The sequence below is a fragment of the Phaeodactylum tricornutum genome, chromosome 11 (genome assembly GCF_000150955.2).
Source record: "Phaeodactylum tricornutum CCAP 1055/1 chromosome 11, complete sequence".
Classification (NCBI taxonomy): domain Eukaryota; phylum Bacillariophyta; class Bacillariophyceae; order Surirellales; family Neidiaceae; genus Phaeodactylum; species Phaeodactylum tricornutum.
The window spans coordinates 46,066-61,476 of NC_011679.1; the positions used below are offsets into that span (position 1 = coordinate 46,066).

At 48.9% G+C, this 15,411-nt stretch overlaps 3 protein-coding genes across 3 annotated transcripts; 1 reads left to right on the top strand and 2 right to left on the bottom strand.

Annotated features, from left to right (window-relative positions):
- Positions 1 to 48: 48 nt before the first annotated feature.
- Positions 49 to 2,714, bottom strand: PHATR_46637 (predicted protein; the record flags this gene model as incomplete). The annotated part of the gene is made up of 2 exons (XM_002185778.1): positions 49 to 816; positions 1,221 to 2,714. 2 exons carry the CDS (start codon positions 2,712 to 2,714, stop codon positions 49 to 51), a joined length of 2,262 nt encoding a protein of 753 aa, XP_002185814.1.
- Positions 2,715 to 5,417: 2,703 nt separating this feature from the next.
- PHATR_46639 (predicted protein) lies at positions 5,418 to 10,168 on the top strand (the record flags this gene model as incomplete). Its single annotated transcript, XM_002185580.1, has 4 exons — positions 5,418 to 5,585; positions 5,651 to 8,364; positions 8,433 to 9,714; positions 9,788 to 10,168. The coding sequence occupies 4 exons, from the start codon at positions 5,418 to 5,420 to the stop codon at positions 9,800 to 9,802; spliced, it is 4,179 nt and encodes a 1,392-aa protein (XP_002185616.1). The 3' UTR covers positions 9,803 to 10,168.
- Positions 10,169 to 11,859: 1,691 nt separating this feature from the next.
- Positions 11,860 to 15,180, bottom strand: PHATR_46641 (predicted protein). The gene has a single exon (XM_002185779.1). The coding sequence runs from the start codon at positions 15,064 to 15,066 to the stop codon at positions 11,956 to 11,958; it is 3,111 nt and encodes a 1,036-aa protein (XP_002185815.1). The 5' UTR covers positions 15,067 to 15,180; the 3' UTR covers positions 11,860 to 11,955.
- Between the last annotated feature and the right edge of the window lie 231 nt (positions 15,181 to 15,411).

The window sequence follows — 15,411 nt, forward strand, 5'->3', positions numbered from 1 at the left end:
TGCGCATACTGATTAAAAGTCCTGACTGATGTACTTCAGCAACGAGTTTTACTCGTCCTCGCTATCTTCAATGGCGAGACGTCGAGGAGTCAATCCAGATCTCAAAGCACGGACGTTCAATTGGCTATCAGCAGCTTTGAACTCCTCGTCAGAGGAGCTGTCCTTCATGGCCTTCTTGTGGAGGCGATGTCCCCTTTCCAACTCGCCAGTGTCTGAGCTCTTGCGCCCGCTTGCTAACTTTGCCCGGTCGCTACGCGCACCAAACGAAGCCCGGCGGTCCTTTATGGCCTGCTCCCACTCATCTTCTTCTTCGGAAGACTCTTCGAAAACGCCGCCGTTGGCTACATCGGATTCATACGTATCTACGCTCCTGTCCGACTCTGTCTCTTCCAGCTGCGTGTACCGCTCAATCAGATGCTGATCAATTTCCATTTCCTGTCGTGCCTCTTCCATTGCCAATGCACGGTGGCCTCCGTCGCTATCGTCGGCATTCGATTCATCAAGAAAATCGCCCATATCCTCTTCATCGTCGCGAGCGTAAGGACCAGATATCAAATCCCAAAGCTCCAAAGCGTGATCGGCAAAGCTATGAAAAAATTTCACAGCAGGCTCAATGTACTGGCACGCATCGTCAAAATCAGAATGATCCTGCTGCTTGACGAGTTCCCGTGCCCGACCTGCTTTATGCAAAAGACTCAGCAGGTAGACGAAACTTTCGTTGTTTCCATCAAACCAATAATTCTTGAGCTGTCCTTGAAAGGTACGGTAACTCGTATTCTTAATGTAACGTTGGAGCAGTCCGTCGGTAGTCCGGACCTAGTTTAACCGAAATAAAAAGGATTTGAAAGACAAAGCATGAGATCGTAAAATGAGAATATTTGCAAATTTACAAAACTTTGTACCTTGAATCTTTCGTAAAGATCGTTTCCCTGTACTGACTTTGTATTGACACCGTGATCTTCGCGTAAGTGCACCTTTGCGTGCGTAGCTTTGGTAAAGCAGCAAAAGGATGCCACCACAAATTCTTCATTACCCATCTCACCAAGAATATGCATTGGGCCTTTCTCAAAGTCCAGTGGATAGCGTCGAGCAAAGTGGGCTTCACTTTGATCGTCTTCTGCGTTTTCACTCGACACACTATTGGAATAGGCTGCAGTGTAGCATAGCGGGCAAACGTAAAGGTCTTGGCTTCCCATGCAGGACTGTACGTATTCACTTACGAGGTTTAAAAAGCCTTCCTCATCCTGTTGGGACCGCTCTTCAAAAGTGCCGGCGTCCTCCTTTTCTGCGATGTCACGAGTGTTTCTCTGGACGTAGAAAGAGCCGTACAAATCAAGTGCTTCACGGCCAAAACGCGATGCAATTTGATCCAGAAGGTCATCAGACATGGCGGTACGAAAATGAGGCGGCTGAAGAAATGTCTGCCTCTCAGTGCCGGTTTGGTCTGTTCGATACTTTGGACGACTCGCACTAAGAGCGATTTTCCGTAGAGTTGCAAGGCAAAAACACTGTCTGCTTTCCATATCAGGTGAGAAAAAGCAAACATGCTTCTCTGGAAGCGGTTCGTCGGTTATAGTATCTCTTCGCGAGGTGCAATTTGGCAACTTCGGCGGAGACAACCGGTGGCGTTGGTTCGACGAATCATCAGAATTATCGTCGGTAGAATCGTGAAAGGGACTCGGTTTTACTGAGGTGTCCCCACGAGAGATAAAAGTGAGTTGCGGTGAAGAGTATATGGCCGTCTCGTTTTCCTCGGTGCCACTCGATTCGTCAGCAGAACCAATGCCGTCACTTTCTACGTGGTGAACGCCGTGGTTGCTCTGTGTTTGGAAATGGTCGGAATTATCTGAAGAAAGCAGATCCTCACTGTCGTCCGACTGAGTGTGATTCATATCTTCTCCCTCTTCCTCGTCGCCGGAGGTTACCACAAAGTCGTCCTCATCTTCGTTCTGTGTGCGTTTTGTACTCCTTCGGCGCGCCTGCGGAGGGACCGAAGCATCTACGTTGCTTTGGCCCAACAAAGTCACGTTCTTCAGTGCTTTTCTTGTTGACTCCCCAATTGCTGGAAATGCGGACTTGATACTCTTGCGTACCATTGGTCGCCTTCTTTTATGTATAGATTCAGACGTTAGGACATTGTCTTGGTCGCTTGACTTTCCCATGGGTTTGCGTTGCTTCGCCAACAGCCGCCGCTCCAGTCTTCTCTTTCTGGGCGAATGCTTTTCTAGGGCTTCGTCTTCGTGGCTGAAATTGACAGGCTTGGGTAGACGTTGTCGATTTGAACGCCTTGTTGGTGTGACGCTTTCTGAGCTGTCGTCATTACCGCTTTCGCTCCCAGCGCTCGACTTGCAATCCGAAGTGTCAAAACTTTCGTCTCTCGGGAAATTATCGCCGTCAACGGACCCTGTCCTACATAAACGAGGGGTCCTTTTGGAATCACTCTTATCCTTGATTTTCTTCTCGGCAAGGATAGCCCTGTTCAAACCTCTCCTCCTAGGCATATTTTTATGCGGTGATGTAATTGCCGAAGCTTTTACGGCAAATCTTTCGAGGCGGCTTTCCGAGTACGAACTATGGATAGATTGACTGTCAGTCGAGAACTGCTTGTGGGCCTCACCTTCTATAGGCTCGGGTCGTGGGGAAGAGTGCTCCTTTTTGCCTGGCTTACTGGTGAGCTTTCGCGACCTCGGTTGCGCTGGTTTCGAACGCGGCATAGTAATTGTGTTGTGATGGCTGTGTGAACGACAGTCTCTTGGTCGCTGCCAGAAGAATGGCTAGACCATGGAGGAGATGCTTTAAACTTGATAGAGGAAATTTCGCAGTCGGGAATATTTCCCACCCAACTGTTTTTATTGCTACAGCTGTAAGTATCGAGAAACTATAGAAATGAAATAGACTTTCTGAAAGTTAAAATTCGAAAAAATCACGTTTGATAGCTACGTAGTCTAACGCTGTGAAATCCTATTGCCTAGAAGATCGTCAGTGGGGCTTTCTATTCGTTCCCATGATATTTTAAACTGTATCGAGCTACAGATTAGGCAACTCCGAAAAGCCTGCAATGAGAGATATCGTTCCTGCAACGGTTTCACGAGCCGTCGCGATTCCCAACAGCTATGTCGACACGGAACACGTATATCGACTTCCCAAAACTTCTATCCTTCCATTCGCTTACGTTGTTCTTGCTGGATGCGTACGTCGCAAAATTGCAAGGCCTGTTTGATTTGCTTGTTGTGGGGCTCCAATTTGTGCGCATTGGCAAGAATAGGTAAAGCTTCAAAATACTGGCCCATGGCGTGTAGAGCGAGACCACGACGAAAGCTAGCCTTCACATTGTTAGGGTTGAGTTTCAGCGCTTTTGAAGCGTCTTGTTCGGCTTTTTCGTGCTGACCTAGCTTCAGAAAACATGCAGCGCGATTCGACAAGACAACGTCGCGGGGAAAGAGAGCTTTTGTCAAATTCTTGTCGGGTAGCTCATCAGCTTTGTCCAATGCGAGGCTATACAAGAGAATGGCCTGCCCATATTCACCAGCTCCAAAAGCTTCATTTCCACGTGCCTTGTTTTGTTCGCATTCATCCACGGTTGATTTGATCTCGTCCTTACTCATCGATGTGTAGATTTCCTCCACATCCTCCCCTTCCTCGACGGATGTGACAATTGGTGTCGGTACATCTACCTTAGTGACCAGTTTTCCGTCCTTATCCGTAATTTTAATCATGTCTTCGGCCATGGCAATCGCCATGCCTGCAGCCTTTTGACGCCGGATATCTTCTTCGTCGAGTTCGCGCTGTGTCATTGCCCGTGCATTTTTTCCAGTCGTCGATCCAGCCCGCACAACTTTTTCCGTGTGAAGCTTGCCGTCTATACATGAAGAGACGAATTGCATCTCTTTCGAAGTTGCGTTTCCAATGGTCGTCGCGCCGTCTTTTTCGTAATCGCAGAAAATTTCCGTTTCCACGAAATCGTCCCTGACGATACGAATCTGGAAATTCTTGACCCCGGCGTGGTAAACCCGATCATCTCGATCGTCACCCCAATAAAGCTTGTTGGACCCCAAGGCGCCGGTGTTTTTCCCCGACGGTGCATCCCGAAACTCCAACGTAATATCGTCGCTGAGATCGACCTGGACGGTCGCAACGGTCGCCTCGGCTTCGACCCGAATAGTGACGTTGGAGCAATTATGCAGTTCGATGGTACCGGAGATCACCTTGCACTTCACAACAATTGTGCAGTTGTGTACATTATTAACAAAGGCCTTGATAATTCCAAAAATGGAACGGGTCGGGGGTTGTTGTACGTCTTCTACGACGTTGTTTTCCGCGTCTTCGGTGTAGGAGTTTTTGGCAGCGTTAACGGGCATTTGCGATTCCAACAAACTGAGATCTTGAGTGAATATGATCTTGTCCGCACGTGAGTTCCCTGACGTATCGCAAAGCGTGATAACTCGCTGCCCTGCATCGATACGATCGCGCGTGATACGAACGGTTTGTGCATCGGTAGCTTTGGACTCGGCAGCGGATGTTTCGTCGTTCGTAGTGTCGGTATCGGAAACGGGTCCGAGAAGCCCTACCAAGGTCGCCATGACGGCTTTTTCCCGCGCTTGGTATTTTTCGAGAGTCTTTTTGACTTTTTGGACGTCCTTGGCTTTTTCCCGCTCGTCGGCTTCGGCCTGACTTCTGGCGTACTTGCCGTCCAGACCCAGTGCGGTCTTTTGTTGAGCAATCTCATTCTGCTCTTCTTGTTCGACTTCGTTCACAAGCTCCGACGCCAGCTTATCCCACTGTGCGTAGTCTGTACGGCCTGCGATTCCGGATGCCACGGAAGGAGCAGCAGTGGAGTCGCTCATGGTGGTGTTCACCTTGGGAGTGCCAATGCAAGGCCGTCGTCGCTATTTGTGTAACGGTAGATAGTGGGACCTTGACTGTGAGTAGGAACCAACTGTAAAGACGGGATGACCCTCTGGCCGTCGTCGCTATTTGTGTAACGGTAGATAGTGGGACCTTGACTGTGAGTAGGAACCAACTGTAAAGACGGGATGACCCTCTGGTCATTTTTGAGGGCAGCCCAAAGGAGGGGAGGGGAGACGTGATGACCTAACGATAACTGTACTGTACTCCTATTCCAGAGTTGGTCGGAAACTCTGGCTGGCGTCCGTCCGGTGCATTCTCGGTTCGAAAACGAACCAATCAAGAGGCTTACGAGTGCAACACTTGTTAGCAGGTCCAGGTTTCGGAATATTGACGACAATGTGTTAACTTCGACGAAACCGAAGGTCACATATATCCATTGTTGTGAATAAATGTCATAGAATAAATCAAGGAATGAAACAGGTGACATTGTGCGGACCAAATCAATTAATATTTCGACTTTTACGGTGAGGTCTTTCTTTTGGGTCGTCCTCTTTTTTTTTGTCTCGACCATGTGCGCGTTTGTCTCTATTTGTGTCAAAAGAGCTGACAATATATTGACTGCGACAGCAAGCTCCTGCTCGAGACACTTTGGCGTGCCACAGGCTCTCAATCGTTGGCGACCTACACAATCGACCGTTCAAGGTAACAAGGACGACGCTTTCCCTGCTCAATTTTCGGTGTGTCGCGCTCTTTCGAAGCTCTAAGAATTGCTTGCATCAGCTCAATTAACACATCCCGCAAGCACTCACTGTCAACGATCTCCGTAACCGCTCCGCCGGTGGCAGCGAATCACAAACCTCGTGGAGCTCCTTTTCATTGCCTCGCTTATCACAGACACAATCAATCCACGTTGGTCGCGAAAGTGGATAGATACCTTTCCTCGTTTCACTTGTTCATCATGACAACATTGGAAACTATTGGCTTTACAGTTGCCGGTGGTGCCGTGATGCTTGTCACTTCAATGGGGCTGTTTGGATTGGCTGTACGTGTTCGGCATCCTTTTATTGCGCCGCGCGCCACAGCAAGGCCCCGCGATGTCATTCACAATCCCCGCCCCAAACACAAGAGCCAAAACCGAGGGAACGCTTTCTTTGGATGGATTGGCTGGACACTCGGTTTGAGCTACGATACCATGCTACGCGGAGTACCCGGGACTGGTACAAGAGGAAATGGCATGTCGGGGAGCATGTTACGTGTCAATCTAGATGGTATTGTGCTACTGCGCTTTCACGCATTGTGTCTGCGACTCACCGCGTTGGCAACCGTTCTACTTGTCTTGTTTATACTTCCCTTGTACCTGTCGGCGCAATGCTATCGAATAGATCCGGAGGAAGCTTTGGGCCAAGCCGAATGTGCCAGTACGGTGTACAATCTGACCAATTATGAACAAACAACAATTGCAAACGTTCCTTCTCTTTCAGGATCTCGCTTTTGGTCAACCATTGTTCATCCGGATCACAGCGGTGTCTTGTTACGACTCTACGCTGTCGTCATTGTCTTCCTCATTATGACGGGATATTTGCTACATCTCCTCTATCAGGAGTGGATTCACGTGTTGGCGTTGCGGCGTGTATACTATCTTGAGTATGACGTTTGGGGTGAACGCAGGGAAGAACTTAAGCAAACTCTCTTGTTTGATGAGATTTCCAAGCAAAAACGGAAAAACATGAAGCGCTTTACGTTTAGCGAGCCCGACGAGTTAACGGAAGAATCTCGCCGCAATCATTTTGAGACTGCTGAAAAGCACTTAACGGTCCGTGATCCGTGGATTCCGCACCCCGAGCAGCGCGACACAGTTCCGAATGTGTCGCTATATTCCGTGCTAGTAGGTGGGCTCCCTTCGTTGCCTGATTACGCTGCTGATACCATTGATACGGAAGCAACTATCAGCTTTTCGAGGCGGGAAAGTATGGATTGGCAGCTTTCGTTGACAAGTACCTTCTTTGACCATTGCGTCCCGAATCAACCGGGATTTAGTTCCTCTGTGGCGGCCGTCACAATTATTCCAGGGGCGAAAGACTTGTCTTTGGCTTGGAAGAAATGGTACCAAGCTGCGGGCAAATTGCGTCGATTGAAATTTATACGAAATCAAATTGCCGAGCGTCGGCATTACGACATTCAAGTCGGAGATGAGGAAGAAGGGCTGGCCAAAAATGGACGAATTTCATCAGTTCGATTCAACCTGAGCCCTGGCGGACAATCGGCTGATGAAGAAGGCGACGAAACGCCGCGGGAGATATATGCTGAAGAGGGCAAGAATCACGATTATTATCGCGAGGTGCTTGGATCACTAGTGGAACAAGAGGTGGAATCGCACATTTTTGAAGCGATGCACTTTGGACCGGAACAGACGGCTGTATATAGTCGAGAGTTTGCTCAATCGGCGGCTCCGTGTTGCCCAAATGGTTGCTTCGAAGGTCGAATCCGGAATGCTAGCATAGATGACTTACTCGAAATGGAACGATACGCTGCATCTCAACTGCACAAAGCCAATCTAGAGCTTCGCGAAGCTCGAAGCAGGGCTACTCGTGCCCACGCAGAATTCCCTATAGAAGACGCTGCGGAACTTGAACCTGTTGGTTCAGTAAATCCTATTCTTCCAGATAGTCTGCCGCCTTCGGAAAGGAGCAAACTGCGGCGCAATGTTAGTCTGGAGAAAGCTAAAATGCCGAGCGATTTACATCTGGAATCTGAGTTGTATCAAAAGACGGCGGTATCCTTTGGAAGCGCTGACGGAAAAACTCGACTACGACCGAAACCCATCGTGGCTAAGGCGCAACCTTCAAGTGAACTTAAGGCGGATTATGAATTGCGCACAAAACGAAAAACTACGGAAAGGGAAGACGGGTCACCTCGCAACTCAAAGCCACCGCCGATGAAGTCGATACATGAGGTTCCAAATGATTCTAATGTACATCCTTGCAGAACCGACTGGAAATCCCGGCCGCATGATTTGGTGGATCAGATGACTTTTGGACACAACGAATTAAAGGGAAGAACATCGGCCCAAGTGGCCCCATGGGCAAAGGTTCAATCCATTGTGTCAGAAATGAGAAGTAGCTCTAGCGAAGGGAGCGGTCGTAATAGGCACGTACGGGGCAACCGGATGCCTTCCGGAGTTTGGGAGTGGCCTACGTTTCTCAGCTTATTTGGTCAGACAAAGGAAAAGGCCAGTACAATTACCACTTGGGCAAAGAAGCAGTCTGCCGCCGCCATCGATGATATATCTCGTGAATCAACGTATGCAGTAATCACGTTTACGTCTCGTCAAGCTGCGGTTGCCGCGCGCCAATGTCTGGCCGATGGTCGTGCAGCTGATCGATGGGTGAGCTTGGCAAGCATTCCAATTCCTCCCTTGGCAGATGCCGCGTCATGTGATTTGTTGGTGTGCCGAAACTGTTGTCGTCCTGTCACACTAAGCATCAACGACCGACAAAAGAATGTCCGAAATTACGCGTACGTTCTCCACATTGCTTTGCTGCCATACATTTACAAGTAACTCACATGTGGTTTTTGATTGTTAGAGCACTGGCAATGTTGGCTGCAATTTATTCGCTCTACACAATTCCTTTGACCCTTGCTTCGACTTTACTAGATCCAAGTAATCTCCAAGAAGTTTTTCCGATTCTTGCCGAGTGGTCTGACCGTGACAAATTTGGAGTAACAAAGCTTATTTCCGGTTTGCTGTCTGCTTTGATATGGACGACATTTTTCGCCTTATGTCCGATTATGTTCAAATCCATTGCCAACTTTGGTTCAAAAGCTACAAGTGTAGCTCAGGCGGAATTCAAAGCCCTCCAGTATTTTTGGTGGTTTATGGTATTGACGGCGTTCACTGGGCAACTTTTGGCGCAGATGGTGCTTTACGGTTTCAACGATGGCCTTCAATTTGGTACTGAATTTACTAGCATTCTACGTGCCGTCGCGTTGTCCATTCCTTCAGGACTTTCAGCAAGTTGGCTGAACTGGATCATCGTTCGTTGCATGATCATCCTACCTCTGAATTACTTGCTTCAAGTCAACACTTTCCTTTTTCACTACTTCGGTATGCCATGTTGCGCTAGGGTTGTTCGAGGAGGAGGTCCCGGAGGGCCGACGCCCTACAGGATATATGTGGACTCTGGAGTTGTATTGATGTGCACTCTTGCTCTAGCTCCAGCATCACCTCTTGTGGCGCCTGCATGCTTTTTCTATTTTCTATTTTGTCAGCCGGTGCTTCGCCGCAATGCTCTCTTTATGTATCGTCCGAAATACGACGGCGGCGGATTACGCTTTCCGTTCATATTCGACATGGCGATATCTGCGTTAGTAGTCGGCCAGGTACTTCTGTGTACAAGCATGGCTCTCAAGCAGGCGCTTGGTCCAGCAATTCTCGCTGCCGTCCCGATTGTTCCAACGATTTTGTTTTCGCGTAATACGAAAAAGAAGTTTTTGAGGGCTTATCAGGATGCTGCCCTGCTTCAAACTTCATTACTGGATGGATGGAACACTGCAGAGGAAACATCAGAGAAGGAGCGACAGGAATTTCGAAAGTTTCTAGTTGATGCACACAAGGCGGCCTATGTTCCAGTTTGTATAGCAGGCGCAGAGGATGAGGACAGCTTCTTGACCGCAGAACCGGCCGTAGTAGTACCATTAGAGTCAGAGCTTGCCGACGCTGGGGCTTTGGAATTTGTTGAGGAGGCTTTAAACGCCACACCTTCACAATCGCACGAATCTGAAAACTCGCCTGCAGTTCAGGTGCAAGAGAATCGACCAAAATTGGATCGCCGCGCGTCGCAACATGGTGCAACTTTGCGCAGAGCTGTCCACACATTGTCTGCTTTGCGACAACGACGAGATTCTTCCACGGGCTCTGAGAACGTGAGCTCTTCTATAGCAGATGAAAGGTTGATGACACATTCAGATGATAGGATCCCCCCTTCGGAAGAGATGGAAGTGCCTTCATCCATTCGTCGAAACCGACAGCAGAAGTTTCAGGAACAGCAGAATAAAGGAGATTAAGAACAGTTTTACATAGTGTAACAAATCCTCTAGCGCTGTACATTATTCAGAACCTTGCACGACTTCCGAAAAGCTCGATTGCCGGATTTTGACGAGGTTAAGCTGGCCCCACTCATCCACAAAAGTCTCGTCTAAGATATCACCCGGTTTAATTTTTTGGAAAATATCCATTCCTTCCGTAATGTAGCCAAATGGAGCGTATTCACCGTCTAGAAGGCTGCGCTTGTCGTCAATCACACTGTCGGCCTGCAATGCGAAAAACTCCGATGATCCGCCGTTAGCGTTCTTCTCTGGATGGCTCATTGCCACAAGACCGGGAATGCTAAAGCTTAGCAACGGCAGCTTTTCTCCAGTTGGTTCCAGTGAGGCCTGGCCAAATAGATTTGCCAAACCTTGAGAATAGCTCAATACCGGAACACTAGTTGATTTATCCACACGTACGATTTCCAATGGGATTCGGCGAGGCTTGGCCGTTAATGGGTCGTAAAATCCTTCTTGAAAGGATCCGAAAATAGGCAAGTTAGCCACGTCAAATTCCGATCCCGATCCGAGCCTCTTTTTCGTGTTTTTGATAGGCAATCCATTGTAGAAGTTACGCACGCAAAGATCAACAAAGTTGCCGGCCGAAATAGGTGCCAAAAAACCATCGGCCACTATCGTGACGTTACCAAGTATTTCTTTATTCCTTCGAAAGGTGAATATGACTTTGGCGCGTCCGAGAAGTCGAGGCAAATACGAATACCTACCTTCCGTGGGAACATCTGCAGGACAAGACGTCGGCTGTCAGGCGCCAAACGGAAGGCATCACGTTGGTTGATCAATAGCAGCAAAAAACAAACGTACCGTATGGAAAGTTGGCAACGAGCAGTTCACCCACTTCCGCCAGAGCTAATAAAGCCTCTTTCTGTGCCTCAAATGCTTTGGTAACATTACGAGTTTCTGTCGCGTCGACAACTTCGACCAACCGGCTCCGTAGCGACTCGATAAGTTGCTCGCTCCGTTGTCCCTTGTTGATCTGCAACAAGGCACTATCGTCAGGGTTAAACACTGGCTCTAGTTGCGATCGCTTATTGTCTAGATTCGAAATTGCTGTCAAAGTCGAATTCCGGGCCTTTCCCCAGGCGCCGGGCTCGCGAGTTGGATTTTGCAATGTTGAAAGCCCTTCCAATCGAGATTCCAGCTGTCGAAACAAGGCATTCTTGACGGGCAAAAGTCGAAGCAAACAGAGCTCGCTGCTCAACGTGTACGGTATAGGAATGAAGGGTCCGCGCTGTCTTGCCTGAGATGCGTTTGTGCCGGGGCCTACGACAAAGAGATCCGCCGGTTTGTCGGTCCGGAAACGACTGAAAAGGGATGTTGCCGCTTGAGCATCGTCAGGACTGAGTAATAACGGTGGACTCAAGCCTAGCGCCAACATAAGATTCCTCCGGTGATGCGAAAACCCCTGGGTAACTATTCGCTCATCATCGCTGTCGGCGCCGGAGCCACAAAGAGTATGCAGTGAATCGCTTGTCGTTGTCGAAACATGTAGAGAATTGAATCGGAATGCGAAACTCGAGCCTTGTCTCAGGCCGAAAGAATTCCAAGCAAGTGCGAAAGAAACAATGGCAAATGTTTTTTGACTTCTAAACATCTTGCCAAGTCTGTCTCGGAGAATCTCCTGCTCCCAATGAAGGATGAGTAGAGAATCAGTGTGTACGACAACGGCCAGAACAAAAGCTTATGTAAGCGAGAGCACCTTGTAAGTGAGGTAATATATATCGTATATTACACTCCACGTCCTAAAACTGTAAATAGCCATTCGGTGCCGACTGCTGAAATGGTGTCAGTACGTCGGCCGCGTTTGTCGAGAGTTTCGGCTATTTTTCAAGCTACCGCATCCGATGTAGACAACTAATGTTATGTCGACATAGCTAATTTACATTAGTCCAGTGTTGGTTCAGCTCTTGAATGTAAAGCAATAACATGTTACATTAATTAAAGTAGGAACCGATTTCGTTGTTACGGTGCACAAACAGCTACACAATAGCCCTTTTCCAAACTTCATTCGGAAAGGAAAAAATCCCCTTCCTCCAGCCACATGTCGGCTCGCTTCTCAGACTCTGAGCGAGCAGTTCTACCCTTGAGGAAGATTCCAAAAATGATCTGTCCGTTTTGGCGTCGATACTCGGCAAGCGCACGCAGCGTGTTTCCTTTCATTCCTGAGGATGGGTCCACATCTACCATCGAGCAACGAGCGCATGGTCCGACAACGTCAAAGACAATCTCCTTGGAATTATTCTGTATTGTGCTCCAGGCGTCTTCGGCATGAAGAGCGTCGTTCTGAAATTGTTGCCCGACTAGCCTGACCACCATATTGGGCCGGAAATGCCTGGAGCTGACTTGCTTTTGGTGCTGTGCCCTCAGAGACTCATTTAGAGTATCAACTGCGTGCTCAGATATCAGCAAAATGGGTTGCTCGTTTGCAAAAGCTACACTTTGACGTCTTGCTGCTGTTGACGGAACAGCATATTTGCTCGAAACTTGTTGGTTTCCATAGACAGAATGACGGGCCAACCAACACTGGACACCAAGGAAGGAGCTGAACCACTCTGAGACACTACAATCCCCCCAAACGCGAGCTCCGCAACGGTTGCCGCAAATCTTCACGACGCTGTCAATCTCGATCGTGTTCGAAGAATCCGTGTCCAAGTGAAGCTCCAACGGTGACTGCCCGGGGGCATGAACGGTCATTACACGTCGCGATACATCAATATGCGGCTGTATGTATGCCATTTTGGGGTAGGATTGGAGGCGCATGGCTGTTCCAGACGAATCGACCAAGGCAAATTCTCGATCAAAATCGGGTTTCGTACTTATGGCGTCAAATTTCCACCGTTTCACACGAAAGGCGGCGCAACTTTTAATTGGAAAAATGTACATTTCGGACAGCATGACCCGACGAGGCGAGGCATCCCAGCCAACATTGGACTTATTGTCCAAACTTTGAACCGATACGAAGATCCGCTCCAGAAAAGTGACGATTGCGTCCGCATCCTCCCAGATACTATCTTTGCCAAAGCTGACACGGATCGCTCCTGTAGGTCGACCGTTGATTACATCCATTTGGTCACCACAAACGTGACCGGAAGCTTCGTAATTATGCCGGACATCATTGTCACTGAGTCCTAGAGCAAGCTGACAGGCACCAGGATTACAGAAACATCCTGTTCTCATCTGTATGGGTGGTCGATTTAATGCTGCCAGTTTAGAGACTTCGTTGAAGCCCACGTACGCTCCATCGCTACGCAGCACGTTGAAGGTTACCGTGGGTCCATGACGAAGAGCTTTTCCTGCCTTAGCCCATGAACTGTGTATCTCCACCAATGGTCGGCAGTTCGCGTGTTGCATTGCGCTGATTCGACTAGCAAATTCTCTAGCTAGAGTGACAGTGTGACCTTCAATGGAATGCATTCCTCCAACATGGGCCAGGGCATCAAACCCGTGAACCAAGGAGGCTATGCCGCGAAAGTGAACAGTACCATTTGTAAGAGACGCCAAAGATGTTGGCCCAGATCGATGCACCACAAAGTCGGTGCTTGGTAGCAAAACATCCACAGAACCCCCGCCAAAATATATATTCTGATTCTCCTTCAAAAGCTCCACAGCCGCTCCTCGCTTGACCAACAAGCACCCTAACCCCGTCGGCATTCCAAACAATTTGTAAAAGGAGACGCAGGCAAAATCTGGATCAAGGGAACGTAAGTTGATTGGAGCTGAACTGGCGGCCTTGGCCATGTCGAGCATGGTAAACCAGCGATCACTCGTCTCTATAGCATTCGAGCTTTCGCGTACTCGTCGAAATGCGCGTTTCACATTCTTCCGGTCGCCACTAAAGTTGCATTCGGCAGCCAATACTAACAAATGATTTGTCACCTCATTCTTGCAGCAATTGCACGGGTGACTTTCCCGGAGCCCTTCATTGGGGAGACTACTCCATGTGCGTACACCTTGTGGCTTGTCCATATCCAACAGCAAGTCGGTCGCTGGCCTGCACATCAAGCGGCCACCTTTCTGTAGGACTGGTCCGCGCATTCCTACCACAGACGTGTGTGAATCTTGTGGGTAAACTAGGGTTGACGCTTGCTGGCATTGACATTGACAAGACGTTGATTTCGCTGTCTTCCAGGGAAACCTTTCGGCAACAATGCGAAGCGCGTCGGTCGCATTGGATGTGAAAACAATCTCGTAGCCGGGATGAAATGTCTCTTGTCGTTGCGGATACTGCTGGTTTTCTTTTCTACTAATGCCGGTGGTGTCCGGGAGAGCTCGGCTCGATAGTGGGCCACCGAACTGTCCAGGAGTGGCAGAAAAGAACTCGAGAATTCTTTTTTTTGCTTGCTCGATCAGAAGGGATGTGTGTCCAGCAGAGGGCCCCGTGGAATGAGGATTAGCCAACAGTAGAGGCGAATCTGTCTCGTTGGTGGTAGCTTTCCATTGGGATCGTGTTGGCAAGGCGGCACCCGCGTAATCTGCGTAGACCTGCTGTTCACAAGTATTATCGTCAGGACTGGGATTCGGACCGCATTTAGTATTTTTGGACACGGCAGGACCTGGCTCTGTGAAGGGAACTTTGCTATCCAGCCGGATAGGAGATATCAGGAGAGGAAATTCGAAGTCTCTCCAATCGTCAATAAACCCTGCGGGTGAGTTGCGATAGCCGTAATCGTCTCCGGCACGGGCCAGAAAGTCTCGTTTGCGCCGGAGTTGATTCAGGTAAAAGTGTTGCTCGTGTTGGGGTTGGTCAACGACGTCGGGAACGCACGTTGTGCGCTGTGTGGTTGAAGAAAGTGTCCATTGATCGTGCAATGTTGTCGGTACTGTTTCTTTGCAGCGCTTTCGATAGCACTTTGGTAAAACCGAGGCTATTGCGATAAACAGTATCAGCAGTACCAGCGGTATCACATCTTTAGAAGACTCGCAACGAAACGCGATGTACCCAATATTGCTACAAGCACCAAAAAGCGTAGTCGAATACGGCAGCTTCCATCGTGATACCGTCGATCGGACAACGTTTCTTGGAAAGATAATCATAGTATCGTGAAAGCAGGTCAGCCACGGCGCCGCCGCTGTCTCTGCTGGTGCTGAGCTGTTGCACGTACTCCCTTGTTCCATGTTGCAGCTTCTGGAGACACGTATAGTGCACGACCGCTGCTACATTAGTCGGATACAAAGGTTTACTATGAAAACCAAGATGTTGTGCTGACAGTGAGGATGATTCCTGGAATTGTTTGACCGACACAGAATACGATGATTGACAGTGAAAGTGCTTGATTGACGGAGCGAGCAACCAACCTTCTTCGCAGATTTGAGTGCGAAGTTGCCGAAAATGTGAACCCAAACCCTACTGCGATAGTGACGAAAAGGGTTCACGAACATGTTCGGAGACAAAAGTATCCACTGAAACTGTCACATCGGTATCTGTTGTGGTACAGATGTCGGTGGAATTCTCGCACGCCT